This window comes from Pristiophorus japonicus, chromosome 5 (assembly GCF_044704955.1).
Source record: "Pristiophorus japonicus isolate sPriJap1 chromosome 5, sPriJap1.hap1, whole genome shotgun sequence".
In the NCBI taxonomy this organism is placed as follows: domain Eukaryota; kingdom Metazoa; phylum Chordata; class Chondrichthyes; family Pristiophoridae; genus Pristiophorus; species Pristiophorus japonicus.
Window position 1 is genome coordinate 34,867,137 of NC_091981.1, and position 27,671 is coordinate 34,894,807.

At 43.2% G+C, this 27,671-nt stretch overlaps 1 protein-coding gene across 9 annotated transcripts in view; it reads right to left on the minus strand.

Moving 5' to 3' along the window:
- Positions 1 to 2,021: 2,021 nt before the first annotated feature.
- Positions 2,022 to 27,671, minus strand: part of slc12a7b (solute carrier family 12 member 7b) — a 385,059-nt gene continuing 359,409 nt past the window's right edge. For 8 of the 9 annotated variants that reach the window (XM_070880503.1, XM_070880502.1, XM_070880508.1 and 5 more), the window contains 8 exons: positions 26,239 to 26,408; positions 25,376 to 25,507; positions 24,020 to 24,127; positions 18,618 to 18,725; positions 13,701 to 13,876; positions 11,315 to 11,329; positions 4,153 to 4,286; positions 2,022 to 2,206 (listed from right to left, as the gene is read on the minus strand). In XM_070880503.1, the coding sequence (XP_070736604.1) occupies positions 2,115 to 2,206; positions 4,153 to 4,286; positions 11,315 to 11,329; positions 13,701 to 13,876; positions 18,618 to 18,725; positions 24,020 to 24,127; positions 25,376 to 25,507; positions 26,239 to 26,408 (935 nt within the window). In that variant the 3' untranslated portion in view covers positions 2,022 to 2,114. The remainder of the gene's footprint in view (positions 2,207 to 4,152; positions 4,287 to 11,314; positions 11,330 to 13,700; positions 13,877 to 18,617; positions 18,726 to 24,019; positions 24,128 to 25,375; positions 25,508 to 26,238; positions 26,409 to 27,671) is intronic. The other variant, XM_070880500.1, reaches the window with a different exon arrangement.

A 27,671-nucleotide genomic window follows, 5' to 3' on the forward strand; every position in this document is an offset into this window, starting at 1 on the left:
ACCAGTGAAGGCTTAGCTGCCCATTCACATTCAGACCTGTGACTATTGTAGGGGAGATGAAAGGTTTGAACAGAGCATTGACAGAACGCAGTGTCAGAGGGAGGAGAGACCATGTCACCAATCAGAAACTGGACCAACCTCTGCCTGCACATGAAAGAACTTCTAGCAGCTATTAACGTAGAGAGGGCAGCTACACAAGAGTGAGTATTAGTTTTATGATACTGCAAATGATAAAAGCAGTTCGGATGGGCCCTGGGTGACAGGGAAGCCAGACTCAGAGAGCCAGGCCTGGACCCACAGGCGAGAGCCAGGCCCACCTTCCAGAGCCTAAACCCACGGCCAGAGCCAAGCCTGGACTGGACTGACAGATGACCAGGATCACAGCTGGAGCTAGGCCTGTGCAGACAGCAAGCGCCAGAATAAGTAGAGGGGGCACCTGCATTCTTCGTGCCTTGATCTGCACAGTGAGCTTTGGAAAATCTTTCTTTGGTGTTTTAAAACACTCGATAATCCCCGACTGCAAATGGACAGACAACAGATCTGCGAGGCAGCTTCCAACACCGGGGCTTCAGAAGGAGGAACCGGCTGGTTTATATTGAGCAACACAAACAGATTTAAAACTGGACAGAAAGCTTTGAAGTAAAACCCACCATCTTCATTTGTTAATTTCTACAAAATAGGTAAAGTGTCTGAATTAGTGTGTCTGTGCACAGAAGTACGCAGCGAATGTTTGCCAGGATTTCGGGCGCAGAAGGTAGCGCACTTCTTCTGTTCTGTGAATGGATGGAGAAACCTGCAGAGTGTGTGGACTTGATACCCAGTTCTTCATACAAAGCTCTGCATGAAATCTACTTCAAACTAGTAGCAAAAAGAGGGAAATAAAAACCCTGGGTGTATATTTGTTAGAACTGTGTAGAAAACAACAAAATCGTAAAAGACACTTGTCCTGCACTTAATCTAGATTGGGAAAAGTAATTTGTGGGTAAATACTCATTATATAATTCCTTACAGCCATTTCATCAAGAATATAGTTTCTTATTTTAAGAAGCAGCATTCCTACATCAACTAAATTTAAAAATTCATACATTCTTATTTTTAATGCTGGTTTTTCATTTGTAGAAAAAGTATCTGACAAAATATTCTTATGTATAATACATTCCTAGCATTAAAACTTGTTCAATCTCCGATATACTGTGTGTATTTGTAGAAATAAGGCTGTTGTTGAAGCCTATCCTCCTGCAACAAACGAAACAAACTTTTAAACTGAGTAAGTAGATTAAAAAAAGTGAGGTGATGCAGGATCTTGGGGAGTGCCCATGAGTGGCAATGCAGGCTGGCCTAGGATCAGATAGACTTCTCCCCCTCTCCCCATTTCAGCTGAGCCACCAATCTGCTAAATGGAAGTGCAAAGTGTCGAGTCCCCTGGGTAGGAACAAAAAGAGCGGGGGGGCCTCCCAGTGGCCAGTACTGGCAAGTGCCTGGAGAGACGCTGCTTGGACTGCGAGCGGGTCGCACTCTGTGTTTGGCCCAAAACTGAGGATGACTAGAGGAAAGAAAATACATAGGAATTTCACACGCATTTATATAGGCAAAACACTTATATGCAGGATACATTCTCATTTCCCCCCCAAAATGGTCCACTTGTTTTTGGTGCCGTTATTTCTTTGTTTTGATCCAACTGTTTCTGTGGAAAGCACGACAGATGTACAACCATTCCATACTCACAGCGTTTAAGAATACACCAGCGCTATCAACAGTGGTATACATTTAGATGATAGAATTTGCACACAACTGTTCAGAAAGAGAGGAAAAAAAACCATAAAACAAGCTTTCCAATTGGACGATGCAAGTGTTTTTTTTGTTTCCATCAAGAAATGTGCGGCGATGACTCCAGTCGCTTGGAATCACGTACACGAACACCAGTGGGAGTCATCTCACCATCAGGGTACTCTTCTCATCTATCGTAACCAAAGATCCCAGCAGCAAATGAAACACAAAAGCGTGCCCCCCCCCCCCCCCTCCCCCCAACAAAAGCCATACTTCACTGGTGAAATTTGTTGGCACCGTATTCGGTAAATATGTTTCAAAACTGGCTATTGGAATGGTCTTATGAATTATGAATAAATTGTGATCACTTCGCTGCCACCACCTCGCACCATCAACACTCTGTTCAAGCCCTCGATCAGCACCTCCAGGAACTCCATGTCTGTCAAGCACAGAGTCAAGGGTCTTGTGTATTATCCTCGAAAAAAGGGCCATTGTGCGGGACATCACAATTGGAAAGAGTACGATAGAAAGCAAGAAAAGATCAAGGGGGTGGCAAAAGTTCAAGAGAGGGATTAGAGACACAGAAGAGTTGAATAAAGGGATTTGCAACTGCCTTTTAGGGCTTAGCAGTAACTTATAGGCACTTTGAAGTTGAGAATTCAGGCGTGCAGTTCTCACTTCATGCTATAGCACTCTCCAATATAAACCTGGCAACTTCTGAAGACTCCAAAAGTACCACAGACTCTCATTTTGCTGGCGCCAATCAATGCTGACCTTTTACTGGTTTTGATGAGTGCGGGCAGCATCATTAAACAAACTGGGTTAAAATGGCCCGTGGAGACCATGGGTGCCTGTTTCAGAGTCCTTCTCGCGGGATTGCATACATTCTAAATATAAAAGTGCCTTTATAACACGTGCTATTATCCCAGGTAACACAAGATTGACTAGCTATTAATTTACATGAACTCAAACCATTGGAATTACTGAAAAGCCCATCAGGTCAGATACCAGCAAATGTAATCTTTAAACTATTTAAAAGCGCTGTATGCTATAAATATGGTTACAATTCTCTGAAGACATAACTGAGCATGTGTATTAACCCCAGGGAGATGTTAGAGCAGCACTGAAGATCGCAGCTGGCCAGGTTTACAAAAAAGAACACAATACCCCCTTTAGAGGAGAGAGGAGAATTTTTTTTTTTTTTACACCCAGGCCATTGGCTACACTCCCCTTTCCTTCCCTTGTGGCCAGCAGCTCAGCACAAGACACAAGAGAGACTCTCGGGTATAAGTTGCTGAATCACAAAGTCCATGCTCACAAGTCGGTAGAAATTAAGAAACTCAATTTCTCGTTTATAAACCAGACCGCCCCTTTGTAGTTTGTCAGCTCAGAAAGCAGAACTCAAGGTGTCAATATGCCCAGGAATATCAGCTGTACCAGCCTCTGAGAAGATGGTGACAAAAACAAAACATTCTCGCCAAAAATCTAGCTTGCTGTTAACTTCTAAACACGACAGACGTTTTGAAAAGGAGGAATGGTGGCATTTTCGAAACAGAGCGGTACAGTGCCCAAGGGGAGGAAACTGTTTATAATATAGATATCAAGGAGGTCAGGAAGGAAGTTGAGTGGTCAACAATTTAGTGCAACTAAGTCAGAGAGAGCGAGAGTGAGAGACTGGGACAGGATAGGCGGGGCCTGGGGATGGGGTGTGGAGAAGGTTTGGTTCACGGCCAAGGGAAAAGTAGGAAAAAAATCAGCGGAGACAGCAGAATGAATGGTTTCAATCTTGGTGACAAAGAAATTCCTCGTATTCATCAGAGGTAAGGACGGACGGGACAAGTACATAAGAAATAGGAACGGGAGTAGGCCATTCGGCCCCTTGAGCCTGCACTGCCATTCAATAAGATCATGGCTGATCTTCTACCTCAACTCCACTTTCCTACACTGTCCCCATATCCCTTGATTCCCTTAATATCCAAAAATCTATCGATCTCTGTTTTGAATAAAATCAACGATTGAGCCTCCACAGCCCTCTGGTGTAGAGAATTCCAAAGATTCATCACCCTCTGAGTGAAGAAATTTCTCCTCATCTCAGTCCTGTGAAGGATTTAGGAGATGAGTGGTAAAAGGAAACTGGAGGGCACGTTTGGTCAAGAGTGTTAAAAGGTGGGTGAGAAGTCGAGGAGGGGAAACATACAGAAGTGTTCAGCAGTGAAAAGAACATTACTTAATCAAACACAGAATGATGCACTTTGTGATTTAGCTCATTCAAAAAAAAAGCTTCAACACTGAATATTAGTCAGGTTAGAAATAAAGCTTAAACTTTCCAAGTAACCTTGTTTCATTATAAAGCACAGTCTATAGCAGCGGAGATGAGAAGGATACAGTTTTCATCCCCTTGTCGGTTCTTGGGGGGACCTGGCATGTTCAGTAACACAAGTCTGGCATCCTGGGACTTGTTAACGACAACTTCATTGAGTTTCACTGCTGTATGCATCCGCCTAACATTGGACTGATTCCTGAAAGAGGGAAAACATAAGAAATAGGAGCAGGAGTAGGCCATTGGCCCCTCAAGCTTGCGTCGCCAATTAATATCATAGCTGATCTGATCCTGGGCTCAGCTCCACTTCCCTGCCCCCTCCCCATAACCCTCAATTTCCCTATTGTTCAAAAATCTGTCTATCTCCACCTTAAATATATTCAATGATCCAGCCTCTACAGCTCTCTGGAGCAGCGAATTCCAGAGATTTACGACCCTCAGAGAAGAAATTTCTCCTCATCTCAGTTCTAAAAGGGCAACCTCTTTATTCTTAAACTACACTCCCTAGTTCTAGATTCCCCCACAAGTGGAAACATCCTCTTTGCATTTACCTTGTTGAGCCCCCTCAGTATGTTATATGTTTCAATAAGATCAGTTATTGATAGATATGCAACTTGGGTCAGGTGACCAGAATAGGAGCAGGATGAAATTATCATTCACATAATAGTTTCGTCAGGAAGATTAAGGTGGAAAATCACTATGGCCGATTACCCTGTTGGCATACACAGAACAAGGAATACATTTTCAAAAGTATCTTTAATTTAATACATCAAGTTATTCCAAAGAAGCTACTGTTTAGGAAGAGGAATAATCTGTCTGCTTAAGATCCAAAAGAGACAGCCAAACTCTATCTCGCTCCCTGCATCCAAATTCAATGGAAAAAACATCCGCGACTGCTTTTAAAAAAATCCTTGTTAAATATGTGATGCAACCATTACAGTTTAGGGGTTTTGGAACAGCTCTCTCTCTGTAGTCAGTTCCTGTCGTTTTCCAAATTCGATTGCCTGTAGACCCGTTCTTGGGCTCAGTGGTGCCAGTCATTCCCGTTAGCAGTTTGGGCGTCTCACACTCGCACTGCCTTGTATGTACCTGCATAACCCGAAGGTGTAACAATACTACCCCCTTTGCGACCTGGATATTCTCGCCTTTTACACATTTAATCTCTGATGGATGACCGAGTGATCATTCAATGGGATGAGAATTGATACGAATGGATAGTAAGGTGAACATGTAGAACAGTAGTTATGATTAGACTCAAGTGGAGCCATATAATTTACCTTTGCAGGATAATACAAAATAAAGAATAAGCCACCCTACCCCCACATTAGTGGGCCAGCTTGATTTAAACAAAATCTCTTCTATGATCCTACAGCATTTCTAACTCTTCACATCTACGAAAGCCCTTAACTTCTCCTTCAAAAAACTGCCTCCACAGCATATTTGTTTCAAAATACTGCACTACTTGCCTGTGTCCTATTTCTGCATTTTATCTCTTGCTGTTTACAGCCAGAAAATAAAAATTGAAGATTTTCAAATACAATGGTTGTTTAGTGTTTTTCAATTGCAGAGACAGGCTAATTAATTGCTCACAGATGATCTTTGAGGAAGGATCAACAAAGCTAGCTCATCACCATCTTAACTACCTACTATCTCAGACACTTAAACAAATATCTTGCATGAATACACTATGCTTTAAAACACAATATTTAAAGTGACTCTTTCCCAGTCCTTTTTGTGGAAAAATGGTCAAAGCAGGTAGAAATGCAACATTCCCACACAGTTGGAAAGGTGTACCTTTCTTATAATCTGCCCTCATAGGAATGTGCAAACTGTTTATTAGATTTAACATAGACTAATGCCACACTAGCAAATTTTCATTCAATTAGAATGTGTTACTGCATAAATCAAAGGCTTTACAGACTAAAGCCACTAATATACTTACAAATAAATAATATATTGGCACATTCTAAGAATGCAATACAATGTAAGAATCTATAATGGGTTAACTATCCTTTGTAAGATGTATGAATTTGATGAACAGTTAGTATTTCTGCAGATTGAATTCATCTTGGTTCATCCTTTGGCAAACTTTCTGTGCAGTTGTCCCTCAAGCAGAGAGTGAAACTGGACCTCTTATTCTGATCACACGCCAACTTTCAATATAACCCATGCACTCTCAGCTTTTAATTCCCGAGGTGTCAAAACCAATACTTTTGATAACTCCTTAATGTAGAGACTCAATACTTCAAACAATAACTACACTTTTTTATATAATGTCTTCAATGTATAGAACGTCCCAGGGCACTTCACATACAAGAGCAAGGGAAATGGATGAAAAGCTGGAAAATATTTGTCGAAGAAGCAGGTGGAGAAGGAATTTAGACAGTAGGATCCAGTTGGCTGAAGGCTGTACTGGCATTGATGGGATGGAGGCAGAAGGGGCATATACAAGAGGCAAAAGTCAGCAGAAGAGAGACTTGGAAAGGGATATAAAACTGGAAGAGATAGCTGAGTTAGGGTAGGGAAAGGCCACGGAGAGATTTAAAGACAAGGACAAACGTTTTAAATCAAGCAATACTTAACGCAGGGCACAATATAGCTTTGGACAAGATGGAGTTTATGGATGGTGAAGGATGGGAGGCCAGCAAGAAGGGTTTGTGGAGCAGCTGAATCAAAACAGGTACAAGTGTTTCAGTAGCAGAGAGACTGAGATGGGACAGAGGTGGGCTATATTGCAGAGGTGCAAGGGAGTCCAGAGTGCAATAAAGTGAGGGGCAAGGGAAGGTAGATATTTGTTAGCTGGCTGCTGTGTACTTTAAAAACAGTTGCAGGATTTACTTCCTCTGTGTAATGGCTGTGGAATTTCAGTTTTACTGATAGGACTCTGGTTAAGGTTGTGCAGATTTGAACAGCAGTGTGTAGAGATGTAGAAAATATTTACAACACAGAAACAGACCATTCTGCCCTACAGGTCAATGTCAGTGTTTATGCTCCACACAAGTCTCCTCCCATCCCTCTTCATCTAATCTTATCAACATATCCTTCTATTCTTTTCTTCCTCATGTACTTATTGAACTTCCCCTTGAATGCATCAATGCTATTCCCCTCAACTACTCCCTGTGGTAGTAAATTCCACATTCTAACCACTCTCTGGATAAAGAGGTTTCTCCTGAATCCTTCATTTCATTTATTCGTGACTATTATATTTATGATGATCTCTAGTTTGGATTTACCCACAAGCGGAAATATTCTGCTGAATTCCCTATTGGATTTATGAGTGACTATCTCATATTTATGGCTCCAAGTTCTGGTCTCACCTGCACATGGAAACATTTTCTCGAAGTCTACCCTATTAAAACCTTTCATAATCTTGAAGATCTCTATCAGGTCACCCCTCAGTCTTCTCATTTAGAGAAATAAGCCCCAGCCCCAATCTTTTCCGATAGGTATAACCTCTCAGTTCTGGTAGCATTCTAGTATATCTTTTTGCACCTTCTCCAGTGCCTCTATATCTTTTTTAGAATATGGAGACCAAACTGATCACAGTACTCCAAGTGTGGTCTAATCAAATGTTTTATACAAGTTTAACATAACTTCTCTGCTTTTCAATTCTATCCCTCAAGAAATGAAACCCAGTTCTGTGTTTGCTTTTTTTATGGCCTTATTAACCTGCATCTCTACAGTTAGTGATCTGTACATCCAAATCCTCTATCCTATTTGGACACTTATTTTCTAAGAAGTATGTGGCCTCCTTATTCTTCCTAGGTTATCTTCAATACTTCAATGGAGCAAGGGGACTAGTTTTACTGTAGATTGGGAGGCACGTGTGTAAAAGTATACTCATGACTTCAACACTGCTCCTGAAGTTCTTAAATTGCTCATGACAGGAACTTACAATGTGTGAACCTTGTCACGTATGGTATGGCAGTGAACAGATGTTACAGAATTTTCAACAGATGTAATAGAAAACATGTACCTTATGATCGCCACTCACATAGAAACCATGGAAGAGCTGTAGATCAATCTTTTTTTATTTTGACAACACTGACAAGGTCGCATTGATTGTCATTCCTAGTTGCCCAGAGGGCATTAAGAGTCAATTACATAGAATGGTTACAGCACAGAAGGAGGCCATTCATCCCATCGAGCCCATGCCCGCTCTCTGCAAGAACACTTCAGCTAGTTCCATTCTACTGCCGTTTTCTCACAGCCCTGCATATTTTTTTCCTTGAGGTACTTATCCAACTCCCTATTGAAAGCCATGATTGAATCTGCCTCCACCACTCTTTCAAGCAGTGCATTCCAGATTCTAACCACTTGCTGCATAAAAAAGGTTTCTCCTCATGTCATCTTTGGTTCTTCTGCCAATCACCTTAAATCTGTGTCTTCTGGTTCTCGACATTTCTGCTAATGGGAACAGTTTCTCTATCTACTCTGTCCAGACCCCTCATGAATTTGAACACCTCCATCAAGCCTTCTCTCAACCTTCTCTGCTCTAAGGAGAACAACCCCAGCTTCTCCAATCTATCCACGTAACTGAAGTCCTTCATTCCTGGAACCATTTTTGTAATCATTTCTGCACCCTCTCGAAGGCCTTCACATCCTTCTGAAAGTGTGGTGCCCAGAATTGGACACAATACTCCAGTTGAGGCCAAACCAGTGTTTTATAAAGGTTCATCATAACTTCACTGCTTTTTACATATGCCTCTATTTATAGTGTTGGACTGGAGCCATGCATGGGCCAGACTGGAGATTATTAGTGAACCTACAACATCCAACAGATTTATTGAAATAGTGGTATTTTAACTCATAACCCCTTGGTTGCTAGTCCAGTACCATAAACTACTAGGCTACTGTGTCCCTTCACTAATGAATTCATTAACTAACTAGAGGTCTCATTACTAACATACTGATGGGAAATAATTTCCACAGTTACCGTAGTTGCTTAGATAGATTCTCATTATGTATAGAGCAGTGAGCCACTAAAATTAACCCTGCAACATGTACCCAGATCAGTTAGATGTCCTGGGCCAGGAGCCAGAGCAATATTTTCACGTTTTAAAGGGGTGGTGTGTTGGCTGTGAAACGTCTGGCAAAATATTGACATATAATGTCCCATAGTGTCACCAATTGTCCCTGATGTCATTGAGCTGCAAACCCAAGATGTAAATAGAAAAGTTGTACTGAAAAAGGCAGAACATTTTCCTCCCGTGCTCACTCGCCTCCAGCACAACATATTTTGAAACGGACATTCAGGAGCAGACAATTTTCAGATGTTTCAGGAAGATGAGCTTGCCCAGATACTCACCGACACAGCAGCATCAATACCACACCTTTAAGACACTATCGGGCACGGTTAAACATCTCCGACTAATGTCCCGACTGCAACACCAAAACAGCATCCATGTGGTGTGAAAAATCGTCCCAAGATCCAGGTCATGCTTATAAACCCAACATACAAAACACATGCAAGAGAAAAACCCAACAGTCCTTTCCAGCCCACACAACCCAAAAGCTTCATTGTTTGCTTAAACCAAGAGCCCACTATATTAAGATTTTGTATATAAAAATCTGCCTGTTTGGCAATGAGCCCATTTTGTAAGGTCCACCAGTGATTGATGCATCAAATCAACAACTGATTCTGGATTAGGTGGCAAAAATGCTGCTTAGTAACAGGGAGAGATTCTTAAAAATACCACTTGAATCCACTCACTCATCAAATGGAAAGGGACAGCCACATTTAAATGGCTTATTGGGTAAACAGACTGCACAGTGTGCTACTGAGCCACAAGAACAAACTGAGTGGCTTGCTGTTCCACTTTAGATGGCCATTGAGAGCCAACCACTGCCCTTCTCATCCAGAGCATTATACTAGGGGGGGAAATAGCCTCAGAGGGTGCATGGAGGTTATGGAGGAGAAAAATGAGCCAAAGATGAAATGCAATGCCTCAATTGTTATACAACCGTTCTCCTGCTTGAAGTGCATGTAGCTGTTCATGGTCATGTGCGTGAGCAACGGGTCAAAGGATTACTCTTTCCATATCCTATCAGGAGTCTCTGTCTTCAGAATCCAGGGTCACTGATCGTGCCAGAAGTATTCCAATAATTTTTCAATTACCGTGAATACAGGGGATTGGGTAGCTATGCCAGGGATGGCCTTTCTTTGGCTGCCAGTTAATTCATTTCCAGTGGTGCTGCAGTTTAAAGAGGTTGGAAAATAATTCAAAGTCAAGTTGGTCATTTCAGAGTTATGTCAGATTTCTTTTTTGTTTCACCTACTTACTCTGGTTGATGAGATTTGAATCAGCCATTCATTCAAAGTGCCTTTAACATAGCAAAACCTCGCGAGGAGCATTATCAGACAAAATCGGACACCGAGCCACATAAGGAGATATTAGGATAGGTGACCGTTAGCTTGATCAGAGCTAGGTTTTAAGGAATGTCTTAAAGGAGAGTAGCGAGGCAGAGATATTTAGGGAGGAAATTCCAGAGCTTAGGGCCTATACGGCTGAATGCACAGCCACAAATGGAGGTGCAAAAATAATCAGGGACGCACAAGAGGCCAGAGTTGGAGGAACGCAGAGATTCAGAGGGTTGTAGGGCTGGAGGAGGTTACAGAGATGGGGAGTGGCAAAGCCACAGAGGGATACGAAAACACAAATGAGAACTTTAAATTTGATACTTTGAAGGATCAGGCGTCCATGTAGGTCAGCAAGCACAGGGTTGATGGGTGAACGGAACTTGGTGCGAGTTAGGATAAGGGCAGTAGAGTTTTGGATGAGCTCAAATTTATGGAGGGTGGTAGGTAGGAGGCATGCTAGGAGAGCATGGGTCTTCAATGGGGAACCAGCTCCCGACATTGAACAAGGGAAGAATGGCACTTGAGGTCACTGCCCGGATAGAACATCCAAGAACTGGGAAACTACAAAGGTATTTTAAAATATACGGACAGTGTGTGGAGCTGCACTGGACACCACATTAACATCCAATTTAAATAAGCAAATTACTCACTAATAAATAACACAAAACAGAATCTTGGCATAGCAAGTGTCCAAACTGAATTGGTGCAAACAAAATGAGCCCTTACTCTTGAGAATAATTTGAATCTAGAGCAAACTCCCTCCAGTCTGGAGTTACTGAAGCTTTTGGAGAAAACATCATGTGCTGTTAAGGACTATCTACAAATACAAACACACACAGATTAAATTAAAATCAAATGTAACTTACAGATTTCCCCATTCTCTGAAACAGAGGGAAATAAAAAATCACAGCATTACTGCAAAGATTAAACATTGAAATTGCTTGTTGCTAATTTAACAGCGAGCCAAGAAAAGAGGCTGAAGAAAGACTACATTTCTAAATTATAAAAATAATGATAGGACATCGGAATGCAATACATTGACCCCCACATTCCCGCAGCCACATTCCCACATGGCTAATGCTTGGCTTACTGTGATCTGCAAGCTCCCTTGGTTGGCAGAGAAACAACAAATCAGAAATGCACCAACATGTTTTCCAAAGGGGTTGGATTTTACCTTGCCTATGATAAGGATGTGGGTTTCCGGGGGGGGTGGGGTTGAAGAGGAGAACCCGGTCAGGTGAGTTGATTACCCGCCCAGCAGCAGCAAAAGGAGGTCACAGCGGTTTTAACCACTGGTTAAATGCCAACGGTCCACTTCCATTCCCAGAATGGACGCGAAGAGGGCAGCCAGCAGGTTAAGATCAGGTAGCCACGGGTCATCCATCGGCTTCCAGTTAAGTGGCGAGGACAGGGTTTCGGGAGGATCTCACGGGAGGGAAGGGGGTGGGGGGTGGGGGAGGGCGTGAGGCAGCAGGGGAGGTCGCAACTTTCCTTCTGCGTCCTTGAAGGAGCACTCCTGCTCCTCTTGGCCCCACAAAGGAAAGTTTTAGACTCACCAGAAGGGCCTCTTCTGTCTTCAGACCAGCTGCCTAGCGGGTAAGCCCCAGTGAGTGCTCAGGTCCCGGTTAAAACTGCACCGGGGTCTTACTAATGCAACAGGACCCTGATTTGCATGAAGTTATGAGGCTTCCACTAGCAGGTTATTGTCGCGGAGCGCGTAATTAGCCTGCTATTTTTTTTTTTTAAGTGCCAGCCCTTGTTACATACTCCCTTCCATTAATGGTATACCAGGTCTCCGACCATTTTGAGCCCTCACCGGAATTGGATCTCAGCCCAGATTGGGATGGCTTTACATCCATCTTACACAAAGGCACCCGGTGAAGACTTGCTGGATAGGCTTCCTGTATATGCTAGGGGCATGCAGTGAACCTGATCAATTAGACCAAGTAAATCTACCCATCCCCTATCCATTGGGAACACCTCTTGTTCCATCTTGTTGATGTCTATAATTGGTCAGAGTAGAAAATGCAGCACAACCTTCCCCACCCCCTACCACCTCTCCCCCTTATTGATTCCAAACTGTTGCATGCATTCAATTATTTTCTGTACTCAGTGACTAATAACTGTAATTAGAATGTCTAGAAATGGGTTATGCAGGATCTGCTAAAGAATATTTAGGTATTTGGGACTGAAAGGTATGCTTGTTTTTGTTCAGAACCTTATGGAGTTAGCCGAATATCTTCTTGATACTGTAAATCATTTCATAGGTCATTGCTAAGTTGGCCTTAAATGCAGTCGCATTTAAATAAACTCTTCCATCTGACCAAACTCCCAATTCAGGTCAAATAATACAACACAAACTAGGAATTGAAGCCGGGGACTTCAAGTCTGTCCAACTCAGTACATTACTGAATACACTCACAAAACTTCACCTGGATCTTTTTAAAAACAACTCAAAATTTGGGTGAATTAAAAAAAAGTGAAATAAAAGAGAATTATCTAAATATCCAAGACATATAATCTTCTGAAGAATTCTTCAGCAAATATGGGTGAATGTTATTTTATACATAAAACATATGGCAGTTGTTTTAATTAAAGCTTCATTGACGAAGACTTTTATTCGGAAGCTAGGCATAGGATCTCACTTTCTTCAGCTCAATTGCCCTCAAGTCACCACATCAGTGAAATACCTAACAAGCCTATAGGACTATCAAGTAGCATCACTGAAGATTGCGAACTTGCAGGACATTAAGGATATCTAACCTTGCAGCTTTCAACTATCCAACCACACGTTTGGATCGTGGCTACACTTTGCAATAATGAATCCAAATTCTCTCTGGACATGTCGCTCTACTGCCCCGAAGCAATCCGAGGGTTCGAGCCTCGGACTGAGCGGATACGGCCTCAAAACACCCCAATTCCATTCAGTTAGATCAGGCACAAAGTGGACCAGTTATCTGACCAGCATTGGTGTCTCTCTCTTTGTCCAATCACCCAAATGACTGGAGTCAGTTTGAATGCACATCAGCTGTCAGAGTTAACAAGGGCTTTTGGCCGTTTGGTCATTTTGATCCAAGGAGATTTAAAACATTTGTTTCTGTGAATCGATCTAAGCAGACCTCAGAACTATACGGGAATTCAAGGTACATTTCAGTTCACTAAACACAACAGAACACACTTAATAGGAAAGCCAGTGACTAATGAGGCTAAACACAGCATGCTCGTTTAAAAATAACATTGAAATCAACTTACGGTTTCATATTAAAAATATCTCTCACACCTTCTGATGATAAAGGTTCTTTATTTTTGTGCTTTTCTCCCATGATTTTCTCCTTGGTCCAGGTCATGTGCACTCCTTCAGGAGTAACTGAAAGTTTGTCAGTGCCAGAGGAGTGGGCGGCTGCGTTCCTGTCGTGTATCAATTGGGCCTAAGAGAAGCCAACGGGGGCAACGGTTAGCAAATTGTCACAACTCCCAAGTCAGACAGATGTGAAAATAAGCAAAAGTGATCACTCAGTTGGTTCTTGGATGTGGGCAACATCACCAAGACCACATTTACTGCCCATCCCTAGTTGCCCTGAGGGCATTAAGAGTCAACCACATAGCGTTGGAGTGGAGTGACATGTAGGCCCAGACAAGGTAGGGCGAGCAAGTTCATTTCTTTGAACGGCCTTAGTGAACCAGTTGGGTTTTTACAAAAATCTGGCAACTTTTGTGGTCATTTTATCTGGTGCCAGTCCACAAATCACCAGATTTATTGAATTCAGTTTCACAATTTGCCATGTTGGAACTTGAACACTTCTGGGTCATTAGGCTGGCACCATAACCACTACACTACTGTAGCCATAAGCAGCACCGATCTATTCTAGTCATTTTAAAAGGACATTCATCTTCTGTGCATACAGCTGCAGGAACCAAACCAGATCATGCAGTTCAATCAAAAAGGGTAAAAGTGAAAGAATTAGACTTTATAAAACATATAAACAGGAACGCAGCTTCTCAATAATCAAAGCTCACTGCTGTAGACAGAGGAATGGCACAAAGCAGATTTGTAAAAGATTCAGTGGTGTCCTGGTGATCATTTGCACAGTCAACTAAACAGCATAGATTCAAACAGCACAGGAGGCCATTCGGCCCATCATGCCTGTGCAGGCTCTCGGAACGAGCTATCCAATTGGTGCCCTGTTCTTTTCCCATAGCCCTGCAAATTTTCCATTTTATGTATACCCTGTATATCCAATTCTCTTTTGAAAAAGTTATTGAATCTACTTCCACCAGCTTTTCAGGCAGTGCATTCCAGATCATAATAACTCTCAGTTTTCTTTTTGGGTGCTCATCAAGACCAATAGCGTCTGCCGTGGGGTATGGAACACATTTCCCACTTCTACACTCATGAGCATTAAGCATTCCATCATCTACAGTACAGCCAGATACCATACAAGGATCCCTGTATTATGCCTCAGCAATGAGCCTTAATTTCAACTTCTGAATGTTATGTAACTACTGCATCAATGTGAAGTTTCCTATACTAACCATCTCTACACAGTACTAACAATTTGATGCAATTGGTACTCAGCTGCTGAAATACACACACTGGAAACTTGGCTGAGATTGCCCTAACCATTTCTTCCCTTCAATTTCTTTACCCTCCCCAAAGCTTCAACTCCTTCCTGGGGCACAAGTAATCCTGCCGAGAGAGTAACTCGTCCAAGTGGCCATCATGTGAGTCTTGACGGCAAGTGGCAGGTTATTCGAAAGCAAGGAACATCATACGAAGCCCAAACATGTCCTTATTTAATGTCCCCACCTGCACTACCAACGATAATTACAAGGCAGTGACCATGAGGGAGAAAGTTTTTTTCTCTCTAACCCAGGAGCACTGAGGCCAATTGCAGCACCCCCTGTTGCTGCACGGATTGTGATCAGCTAAATGGCTTGGGCTTCCTTGCTCTATAGGGGTCTTCTACTCAGTGGATGATCTCTAAAGCAGTGGGACAACACATTTCCATTTAAGAGTCTTGCTCTCCACCAATGCGGGAGGCTTTAATCCCATCAGTCTGGGTGGACTCAAATCCCAGACATGAAAGAAGAATCTTCAAACTCACTACATGACCCAGTACTTCAGATCATCATCTTCTTTAAAACTGCTCTTGCAAATCTTTAAGCAAGCGGATTTGATGACACCAGCTCCAAGTATAGACTGGCAGCATGTCGGGAGCGATACACCTTCTTTTAAAAATGCAAGATTTAGACAGACATAATCCTTGATTAGCGAACGCACTAAGATAGATAGCAGCAAATTATTTTATCACAGGAAGGAATAAAACATTTAATGATTTGCAGAGAAGTCAAATTTCAAAAGCTGACATTAGATCCTGTAAGCTCTCAGCCAAGGAGTAAAATATTTATTGCTCTGATACAATACATCAGCGTCCAAACCTGTACAAAGTTGTGACCTTAAGATCTGGCTATTAAGAGCACTGAATAATTTAAAACTACAAATATCTTAAACAGCAAGGAAGATTTTCAAAATCATTTCTCATTGTAGCAATTTTGTTTCATTGGGCAGATGCGCTTTCAAATTCACAACATTGACAAATGTTTTGCTGCAATTTTATTTGGTCTGTTGGAAAGTAACAGAAGCAGACTTTAACAGCAGGTGTAACTCTCTAGATCGTGCAATGCCATAGAGTGAAACGCAGCTCAGGGTTGCAGCACTTCTACCATCTTGGTAGTCACATGATACAATAATGGACTTGTTGACTAATCATGGCAATCAATCGCTATCAATTAGTCAACAACAGATCCAAACACAAGGTGACGAAAACCCCATGTGGTGGAACGCTTCGAGAATCTCGCAACAAAAACTTGTATTTATATAGCGCCTTTAAAATAGTAAAACGTCCCAAGACATTTCACAGGAGTGTTTTCAGACAAAACAAATAAATTATGTCAAAGTCACCCGCTGCTCCTCCGCATGCTACACTTCCTACATGTCACGATTTAAAATTACTCATATACAGGTTGGACCTCTCTTATTCAGGACACCCTTATCCAGCACTACACTGGTGGCCGGGGGCGCATGCGCAGAACGCAGCCAACACTCGCCCGCCGGAAGCCCCGCCGATACTTCGGGCCCGCCCGGGGCACTGACCTTCTCCTCCCCCTACACCCCCTCGGGCCACCTCCTTGGGCTGACTTCCCTTTATCCGGCAAAATCCCTTATTCGGCACAGGCCAGGTCCCCAGGGTGCCAGATAAGGGAGGTTCAACCTATATTGTATCGCAAAATGTTACTTTCTGAAACGAATTTGAATTTGAATGAATCAACACTTTGTTTCCACCCTCTCCCTAGGGAGCCTGTTCCATCGTTCTTAATGCAGGTAGGGATTTTGAGAGGAACAGGGCGCAGATTTGACTGTAATAATCTAGGCACTTAATTTGTTTATATTTTTTAATTTGGCCTAATACCCCTTCAAAGAAGCGTCAGGTTGCATCTGACACAAGTCTGCCTGCTCCAATTAGGCTGTGAGTTGGAGTGCCACGCACAAGAGAAACAATCAAACCATGTCTTTAGGGGTGAAGGAAGAGAAATGAAGCGAACTGGACGAGTTTTGAAACTGCACCAATGGCTGGTTACACAAAGTCCTCAGCACCGATCATGCAACCAACAGCGGCAGATTACATGGCAGCAAGTGGCTCACAAAGGGTGCAATAATGGAGGAGAATGTTTTTAAATTTGCTCGTGTGTGTAAGCACCACCAGTCAAGGACTGGAGTCACATAACATAGAATGGATACAGCATAGGAGGCCGCAATTCGGTCCATCACACCTCAGCTAGACCAGTAGAGAGCGGCAGGTTCTCCTCCCTGAAGGACATTTGTTGGATTGTCACAACATACTTGCAGGGCCATTTTCCCTGGTGCACGTCCAAAAAGTACCAGACTGACAACTCAATTTCCTAACTTGGCCTGGTCGGATTTGAACTCAAGATCTCGGAGTTGCTAGTCTGGTACGATAAGCACTAGGCGACAGTATCCTAATCATTGTGCTTTCTTTTCACTATTGCTCTCATTGTTGCTGTATTTTGATTACTTTGTTCAAGTGACATATGATTTGACAGTTGATCCCCGGTTATTATGGATGTGTTATTAATAAAAGGATTAAAATTATACGACTGTTTATTTGCTTTCAAACCAAAGGCTAACATCCCCCCATTCATAATTATATAAACATTTGTTCCATGAAGAAAGACAGTTAAAGAAAAATTACAAATTAGAATACATAGCTTAAATGTGCTATTTGGTTACAGTAACTTTCACCCGTGATACTTAACTGCAGTCCTTCACACTGATGGAAACAGGACGGTGAGTAAGGGATGGGTAAAGAAAAGCCACAGCAAAATAGCACTTTAAAAGTGACTTTACTCAACTATATAGCATACTGTTCTATGTTAGTTTGCAACCAGTAATTCTGTGCCTTGTAACAGTTTTTTTTGTTACATTGAGGGCCAATAGTACAGGACACCACCAAGGTGTCTCAAGAAGCAGAGATTTAAGCAATAGCAAGCTTGGGTCTTTGGAAGTCTTGTAAGTTGTAGGAGGTAGGAAAGGTTGGGTGAGAGAGATCAAGAGATATACAGCACTGAAGTTCTGAGAAAGAGGAATGGGAGGGAGGAGTTTCAATGCAGCGAGGATGGAGGGAAACATGCACATTTAACCTGGCACTCTGCTCAGATTCCAAACATCCAGAGAACTGAATTGTTTCTGGGCTCTGGTTATGTGATTGGATCATCTAGATATTCACAGCCAATCAGATCACAAACTGCCTTCCAGGTTAAGTTGCTGCAGCGATTGGTACAGGTTCATTGTGCAGTAGAAAGCTTTCTCGCTTGACCCTTCATTTAAAAAAAGTACTACATTTGTTACTGTGACCTCTCCTCAGTGCCTAGCCTGAGTAAACACAGCATCGTCACACTTCGAGGAAAGGGATTTTCCACTCTTCAAATTAAAGAGAGAGAAGAAATACGTAGGGGAAGTGCTCAATTAGATAGAAAAAGGCCTTCAATAGACGAAAGAAAGAATTCCCAATATATTCTAAAGTAATCCAAAAAGGGCATTTTAAGTGCTGCAATGATTGGAGAAATGTAGTCATGGGAAATGTAGACTACCTCTTCCTTAAGTACATCATCAGGGTTCCTGGCCTTGAAATCCAAAGTAGGGCGTGCAGAATTCCTCCTTATAGTAGCGCCACGAGAGTCATCAGTGATACCCTGAATCTGGGATATGAGGGGTGATTAGCACAAGCAAGCAACCACAGTTAGTCAGCAGTATGAACAGCAATTAGTATAATCAACATCATCAGAATTCCCCTCACCACTGATCACATGCTACTGGTTTGCTTTGAAAAAGCTGTAGGATGCTGCGGGAAGGAGGTGAAGAGATTATCGCACGTTACCTCCCCCGTCCCCCAGAGGTCTTGATCTCACCTGTACCACCGTGGCAAGGGTTTTACTGAAGAGTCGAAGTTTCCCCCACAGATGGGAGTGAAGAATCGCCCCAGGTCTTCTCAAAAACTCCTTGGTGGCCATTTCCGAGGCCCAGGAGCAACTTGTACACCTGTCCTTGGATGGCGCATGAACAGCGAGTGTCAGTAAAGAAAGCAACCTTAAATTATGGCGTGCTTGGGGCAACTGCCTTTTTGACAGATGCAAAACTGTACAGGAGTGGGGTGAAGACGAAAGGGCAACAGATGGGATTGTGATTTCAATTCTGATGTTTGCTTCGCAGCAGATTCAATGAGAGTCTCAGTAAGATTAATGAGCAAAGTTTTCACACAACAAGGGACAAAGTGGGGAGAATGGAAAAAGCCTTTTGGCACCAGGTTCACACTGTAGAAATTAGGAGACTGTTTACTCATTTATTGCTAACAGCAACACAAGGTGTGCTAATCCCCTGTATCATACAGTGATCAGATCAATTCAATGCTAATACAGCTCAAATAACAGGGTATAACAGTATTTCAGTTTATATACAGGATCCAGTTGTGGGAGCCAGTGCCCATTACTGTGCATCCCGACACCAACTATCGATATGCAACCAAGTTTACTGAAAGTATATTAAACCACACAACTCATATATAACACTGCCTCATTATAACTTGAGCGGTGCTTATGACAGTGCCTTTTCTTAAATAGCTCCTGCATTACCAAGTGTGATCCCAATTCCCTCAGCTCCAGTGTCCACGTTACTGGAGCAGTGTACATACCTGAAGCCTGCAAGAGCTGAAGACAATTAGAATCAAGAGGATGCTGCACATGGGCATGGGGCTGGGAGACCCTGGGGCTGAAATTGATGAACAATTCCCTGCAACAGCCAGCCGGTGCCACTTTCAACGTGGCCTGGAGCGGGCGGGAGGAGAACCGCTGGGAAACGCCTGCCGACGTCAGCAGACGGTCGAATGGCGTAAGTCGACTCCCGCCCGCCGAGATGCCAGAATGGTGCGGGCGGGAGTCGGCGGCAGAACAGGGGTGGACCGCTGCAAGGAGGCTGGTCTGTCCCTGACGGTAAGTAGGAAAATTGTTGAAAAAAGGTTAGTGACATTTTTTATTTGGTTTTTCCACAGCAACTTCCCTTGATCTGGTCCGCTGAAAAAGAGTTCCGATAGTTTTTTTATTTTTTGTTATTGATTTTTATTTTTAGGTCTTCAACCCTCCATGGGCCCGTCTCCATTCTCGGCGGCACTTGGGCGGCAGGCACCTCTGCCGCCGAGAATGAGAGCTCCCACCCGCTGCCACCCAGATTGGCGGAGTACGTCGTCCATTTTCCGCCCGCCAACCTTTGAGGGACCTCCTTCATGAATATCCCACTGAAAGTACTGTCAGGTACCTCGCCGACACTTTGGTCGGCACTTGGGCGGGCAGAGGCCTTGACCAAACTCGGCCCTCCTGTCTCAGCAGGGTCAGGATTACAAGAGAAAGGTGCAGAGGGGAAGGTGATAAACAGAATGATCAGGGCAGGCACGAGAATGGGATGGAGCTAGGAGTGGGTGACCAATTTGGATACTTCCAACCAATCACCGTTTCCAAATAAGACCCATTGGGGTAAGTTTTCATCTTCACTGTACGTGCGTTAATCTGACAGAGTGGATCGCCCACGCTCTATAGATCAACTGGTTCACAATTGGAATGAAAATCGCGCGGGTTCCACAAAGGGCGGGTGATCTGCTGTCAGATTAACACCCAGAAGAGGAACGTTTACCCCTTTATACTATGCAACTGAAGCTGTGACCCCAAAAGTGCCATTATTATGGGTTAGTACAGCACTGTTCAGTGCATCAGCTGTTACCCACATGTGGTCAATTGGGAATCCAGATTTGGCAATTAGTAAATAAAAACTGAGCAAGACACCATCCTCGAGCATGTGATCACAATACTCACACAACGTATGCATGTGAACTTTAACCTTTTTGTGCGTTTGTTAGTAAAATGGCAAGACGAAAAGCAGAGTGTGCGAGTGTTATTTTGATCGTTGTGACTGCTTTTCTTACTCGGTTGCTGAATGGCGGTAGATGTTTGTTAAGCAAAACTTAAATAGATTCGAACTATATGCACAGAATGCAAATCACTATAATCAGACACAACTAAATAATTTGCAAATTTGTGACTTGTAGCTATGCAGTCATTTGCAGTTCGTTCGATTGTGAAAATATTCAATAAAGCATTGACATAAATTCTCGGATATGTAAGAAAACGAGATTGGAAGCGGATGAGGGAGTCAGTGACATGTAGTGATCTTGTGTTAGCAGGGGTGTCAGTCTGACAATGGAGACTACAATGTTGCAGCCCAGTTGCTAGCCCACACTGGCAGTGGAAGACTGAAGAATCACTCCTGTACCGAAGACAGTGTACAAGGAACAGACCAACAACACAATCAATACAGATTTAAGCCGCACGCAAACTCAGATTGGTCAGCTCCAACACAAATTATCATGCTGCATGCTGCAACCATTTCCTAACTGCAATAATGAAAGTGTATTTTTACCTGCATACATTGAGTTATCTATGTACATTGCAGTTTTTTTTAACTAAAGTAAGCTTTTTAAAAAAAAACAGATTAGTAAATTTCTCCAGAAGTCCAGCCTCGCCTCATTACTGTTTTATTATATTATCAGCTATGGCAGCAATCGTGCAACTGTTGAACAGATTTCTTTGGAAGCCTTTAAAACACCGGTGCTCAGTCCTGCACTTCTTCAGAAGATAAATGGCAAAAACTGATTATATTTATCTCATACTCATTCATCAAATGCATATTAATTCATATTTACTTAACATTTACTTACACATTCATTCATAAAACAAAACTAACAGTCCACTATTTCAAGTTGATGACTGTATTCTAGGTCAGAAATCACATTTCTCCAACTTGAGGATAAATCAGAGTGAAATGGCTCTTAGGAACTAGACTATTGCATGCCTTAAATTTAAAAAATATATATTTATATTCCGCACTGAAGACTGTATTTAGTCATCTTCCCCTAACCATCGCAGGGCTTCACCCCCATGACCCATATTTTTCTCAGCTCAACACCTGACCAGATGATCAGCTCCTTGGTCCCGTCTTCTGATCAGCGACCACCCATTTAGTGCCTTCGTTGAAGTTGAATTTTACCTCAAGTGTATTATTGTGCTGCAGAGATGGAGCTGTTATTTAAGTTGGCCTGTAAAGCCACAAAGCACAACTGCTCTCAAGTAAACAGAGGCTGAGATCATTCAGAGTTTAATTGTTACTTGGTCACAGAAACTTAGATTGTCAAGGGCCTATCTGTTCTGGCTCCAGGACAGAAGCTGCATCATTAAAATGAATGGCTTTACTTCCTTCCATTTTTTTGGATGTTTTGCATCTATAGACATAATAAGTCGATGGAATAACCACAATGTACAGTCAGAGACAATTAAAGCAGATTTATATTGGGCCTGGTGGCTAAGAGCACAGAAAGAATTGGATAAATTGTCTTGGGGTAACAATAGGTAATTTGCAAGTTTTCACTAGCTCTGTATATGCCCGAGTAAACCTGATTCATCATCATCATAGGCAGTCCCTTGGAATCGAGGAAGACTTGCTTCCACTCTAAAAATGAATCCTTAGATGACTGAACAGTCCAATACGAGAACCACAGTCCCTGTCACAGGTGGGACAGATAGTCATTGAGGGAAAGGGTGGGTGGGACTGGTTTGCTGTACGCACTTTCCGCTTGATTTTTGCAAGCTCTCGGCATTGAGACTCGAGGCGCTCAGTGCCCTCCCGGACGCACTTTCTCCACTTAGGGCTGTCTTTGGCCAGGGACTCCCAGGTGTCAAGTGGGGATGTTGCACGTTATCAACGAGGCTTTGAGGGTGTCCTCGTAACGTTTCCTCTACCCACCTTTAGCTTGTTTGCCATGAAGCCGTGATTAGGTCGATGATGGTCAACATACAGGAGACAGATCCCCAAGCAGAAGGGAAGTGTGGGGCTTTCCTCGGATATTCAATCTAAGCCTTTTGGTTTGATATGGAATGTTGATGAGCAGTAGCTCTTAGGCTGTTGGTTTAAACATGGTGATCTGATTGGTTACGTCAGCCTTGGCTCAGTTGGTAACACACTCATCTCGGAGTCAGGTCATGGGTTCCACCCCAAGGACTTCAGCACATGATCTCAGCTGACACTTCTTTCAAATGAGATGTTAAACCGAGGCCCTGTCTGCCCTCTCAAGTGGACGTAAAAGATCCCATGGCACTATTCAAAGAAGAGCAGGGGAGTTCTCTCCAGTGTGCTGGCCAATATCTCAACCAACACCAATAATAGATTATCTGGTAATTTATCTTACTGCTGTTTGTGGGACTTGCTGCACACAAATTGGTTGTGAAGCAGTTTTTGACATTCTGAAGATGGGCAAGTTGCTATATAAATCCAAGTTGGTACTTGCTTTTTACCCAGCAACCCCTTCAGACAAGATCAGCAGCTTGCGGAGTAGACAATCATGATGTCATGATTCCATGATTCAGAGCAGTTACCCCAATCTATGCCATCTCACAAAAGCTTTGGTCAAACTCCTGCCTTATGACATCAAATGCTAAGCTCGACTCACTTGACCGATTACCTCCCAGTAATCATTTGTTGTGTTTATTAACTAATTAGCACGTGTTTGCTACGGGCAGTAACTGGGGTTAGTCAGCATGGCTATCACCTTGTTTCAGCGATAACCCATTTGAATCGCTTTCTGGGCTCCTTATCTCTGTTACCATAGATGTTCAATATACTGGTTGATGCTGCAATAATATTGAAATGTTGATACATCACTATACTAAACTCTAGTAGAAAAATTATACAAAACATTTTAAAATTAACATGTCATTATAAGCATAACAAATAGATGTAAATTCATGCCACAAACCCACAGACAAATTCTGTTTAGTTCAAATATTAATACTTCAGCACGATGAACATAATCTGGCAATTCCAATACTCTTTCCGTGTGACATTATGTACAATTCTTAGGCAGTGGTGACCAGGGTCGCTGCCAAAACAAGCTTACCTCTCGTCCTCTCTCATTCTTCGAGAGTTGCATCTGCTTCAGCATCTGGGATCTCTGCTCCATCACCAAGGTTCGCTCGTATGTGAATGCTGAAATATCGTTGTCAAGCTGGGAATTTTTAAAAAAGGGACAAAGCCCCAGAGAGAATTAAAAAAACTGTGTGTGTCGACCTTAGCTCAGGATCTTAAATATACTGGTTTTCCATGAAAGTATGAAGATTGAGCTCCTTTGAGTTTAGAGTTTAGAGTGATCTAATTGAGGTGATTAAAATGATAAAAAAATTTGCTAGGCTAGTTGGAGAGAAACTTATTTCCTCTGCTGGCGGAGTCTAGAACAAGGAGGACTAGCCTTAAAATGGCGAGCATGGCCATTCAGGGGTGACGTCAACAAGCATTTCTTCACACAGCGGGTAGTGGAAATCTGGAACTCTCCCCCCCCGCCCCCAAAAGGCTGTGGATACGGTGTAAACTGAAATTTTTAAGATCGATAGATTTTTGTTAGGTAAGTGTGTCACGGGATATGAGGCAAAGGCATGTACATTTATTTAAGGTACAGATCAGCTTTGATCTAATTGAATGGTGGAACAGGTTCAAGTGGCTGAACAGCCTACTCCTGTTATGAAAAGAACGCATTTTTAACACTGTTCGGGGGCCAACATCCGGCACACCAAAGGACACCCGAAAAATGTTTCACTTGAAACTAGGTCAGGCCATTTTTCAGGCTTCCTGGCGGCCACCTAAAACAAGAGCAAGTCTCCTTGCATTGGCAAATGAGGGCCCCAAAGCCCATTTTAGGCCACCTCACTGAAACTGGTTGAGCCTCCGGATTAGTCAGCAGCCCCCAACAGAGGGCCAGTTATTTATTTTTTTTTAATTCGATTCATCAGTTGGGGGAGATGCCTGTGGAGGTGGGACAGGAGCTGGCAGCTTGTCCAGGTTATTTAGATGAGGCCCGAGGCCCAATTTTGAGTCAGCTTTGTGCCTCCCGGTTCGGGAATGCCCCATCGTGCTCGAAGCTGGCGACAGCGAATTTCTACCCCTTCCCATTAGATGGTGCCCTAATAAATCTACATTGAAGTGGCAAGGTTCACCATCACCCAACACAAATCGCACAAATATTTCAATGTGTGACGGATAGGTCTCTGCAGACCAGAGCTGTTGTGAAGTTCATTGAATGTCCCCAACTCAATTAAGTTTGCATCGTGAAACAAGCGGAGGCAGGGAACTGAGGAATGTAGGAACAGTATCAGGCCATTCAGCCCCTCAAGCCTGTTCCGCTGAGATCATGGAAGTGAATGACTGATCCTGCGACGGGCATGCTTTTGTTTCTATTCTGTAACGGCCGGGCTGTTCTTACCATTTCCACCACCTCCACCTCGGCATCAAGACGGAGCTGGTAGAGGAACAGCTGCAAATCCTTCTTCATCTGGATGCTGTTATCGTCTATCTGGGCGACGGTAAAGATGCGCATCTTGCACTTCCTCCAAACCTGCAATAGATCCACCAGGACACTCATCAAAACAAGCCACCTTGATTATAAACAGTAACTGGCATTTATACTGTGCCTTTAATGTAGTTAAAACAGCTCAAGTCGCTTTACAGGTGTGTAATTAGACAACATTTGACACCGAGACACATAAGGAGATATTAGGACAGGTGACCAAAAGCTTGGCCAAAGAGGTAGGTGCAAGAGGAGGAGAGAGGGGTGGGGAGGAGGAGAGAGGGGGTGGGGAGGTTTAGGGCAGGGATTCCAGAGCTTAGGGCCTAGGTAGCTGTAGGCACGGCCGCAATGGTGGGGCGAAGGTAACTGGGGCTCAGGAGGCCAGAATTGGAGGAGCGCTGAGATCTCGGAGGGATGTAGGGCTGGAGGAGGTTAGGGAGATAGGGAGAGGCGAGGCCATGGAAAGGTTTTGAAAATAATGATGAGAATTTTAAAATCAAGGCATTGCTGGATCGGGAGCCAATGTAGGTCAGCGAGCACAAGGGTGATGGGTGAACGAGATTTGCTACGAGTTACGATACGGGCAGTAGAGTTTTGGATGAGCTGAAGTTTACGGAGGGTGAAAGATGGGAGGGCGGCCATGACAGCACTGGAACAGTCGAGTCTGAAGGCAACAAAAGCATGGATGGTTAGGGCAGCCATGACAGCACAGTACAAGAAGAGAGGAGTTCAGCCTCCATTCATACAACTGATCCTCTATGAACGTGTCGAAGATTTACCTTGTGTTGGCTGAGGAGGAAGGGCAGTAACATCAGTAATCCCCCATCGTGGACAATCCACCAGATATCGATGGTTCCTCCGGCAAAACGCTCCTGATTTTCTGGAAAGGAATCTATGTTCTTGGTCACCAGCAGCGCTTGGTGAGCAGCTGTGGTTTCACGTACTGTGTCTGCAACGAGACAGAACCCGCACATTAACGAGCATGGCTCTCAACTCAGCCTTGATCGTCTAAAAGAGCTGGTTTTTTTCGAGCAAAGACAAGATCTATTGAAACACGCTTCTCCTCCCCACCGCCCCCCAATGAACAGACGAGCTGAATGTCGTACCGAGTCACCCACACCAGGCTTAATCCCCATTCTCTGCTGGGAAGAGGGGGCGGGATAGAAGGAAAGGCAGAGATTAACCTTCATACCACGTGGCCAGATAGATAAGGTGGTTAAGGCATATGGAATGCTTACCTTTATTAGTCGAGGCATGGAATACAAGTTATGCTTGAACTGTATAAAACACTGGTTAGGCCACAGCTAGAGTACTGTGTGTAGTTCTGGTCACCACATTACAAGAAAGAATGCAGAGAAGACTTACAAGAATGTTTCCTGGACTGGAGAATTTTGGCGATGAGGAAAGATTGGAGATGCTGGGTCTGTTTTTTTTGGAACAGAGGCGGCTGAGGGGAGATCTGATTGAAGTGTATAAAATTATGAGGGGCCTGGATAGAGTGGATAGGAAGGACCTGTTTCCCTTGGCAGAAGGGTCAACAACCAGGGGACATAGATTTAAAGTAATTAGGGGGGAGGTTTAGAGGAGATATGAGGGGAAATCTCTTCACCCAGAGGGTGGTGGTGGTCTGAAACGCACTGCCCGAAAGGGTGGTAGAGGAAGGAACCCTCACCACATTTAGAAATACTTGGATGTGCACTTAAAGTGCCGTAACCTACAAGGCTACAAGACCAAGAACTGGAAAGTGGAATTAGGCTGGATAGCTCTTGGTCGGCCAGCACGGACATGATGGGCCAAAGTGGCCTCTTTCCGTGCTATAAATTTCTATCATTTTATGAGCAAAGGAGGATTAAACTGGACTGAGTACAATCCCTCATACACAAACAGAGAGTCACCATATAGGTGTTCTCCAGCATGAGATCCACTGTCACATTACCTTATTTATCCAGCTTCTCAAAAAACAATCACATTGTCTCTTATTTCTGAGAGGAAAGTCATTTACTGCAAGTACTGGTCCTTTCACCATTTAAAAGTGAGCTATGACTGCCACCTGCTGGCTGTTGATAGTAGTATCAAGATCCAGAAACAGTTCTTATTCCATCAGGGACCATACCTTCATGCAACTATCGAAAATATATGCTGCAGTAGAATAGTGCCTTTTGTGTTTTTAAAGCACTTAAGGTTTTAAACTATTAATAATGCATATATAAAT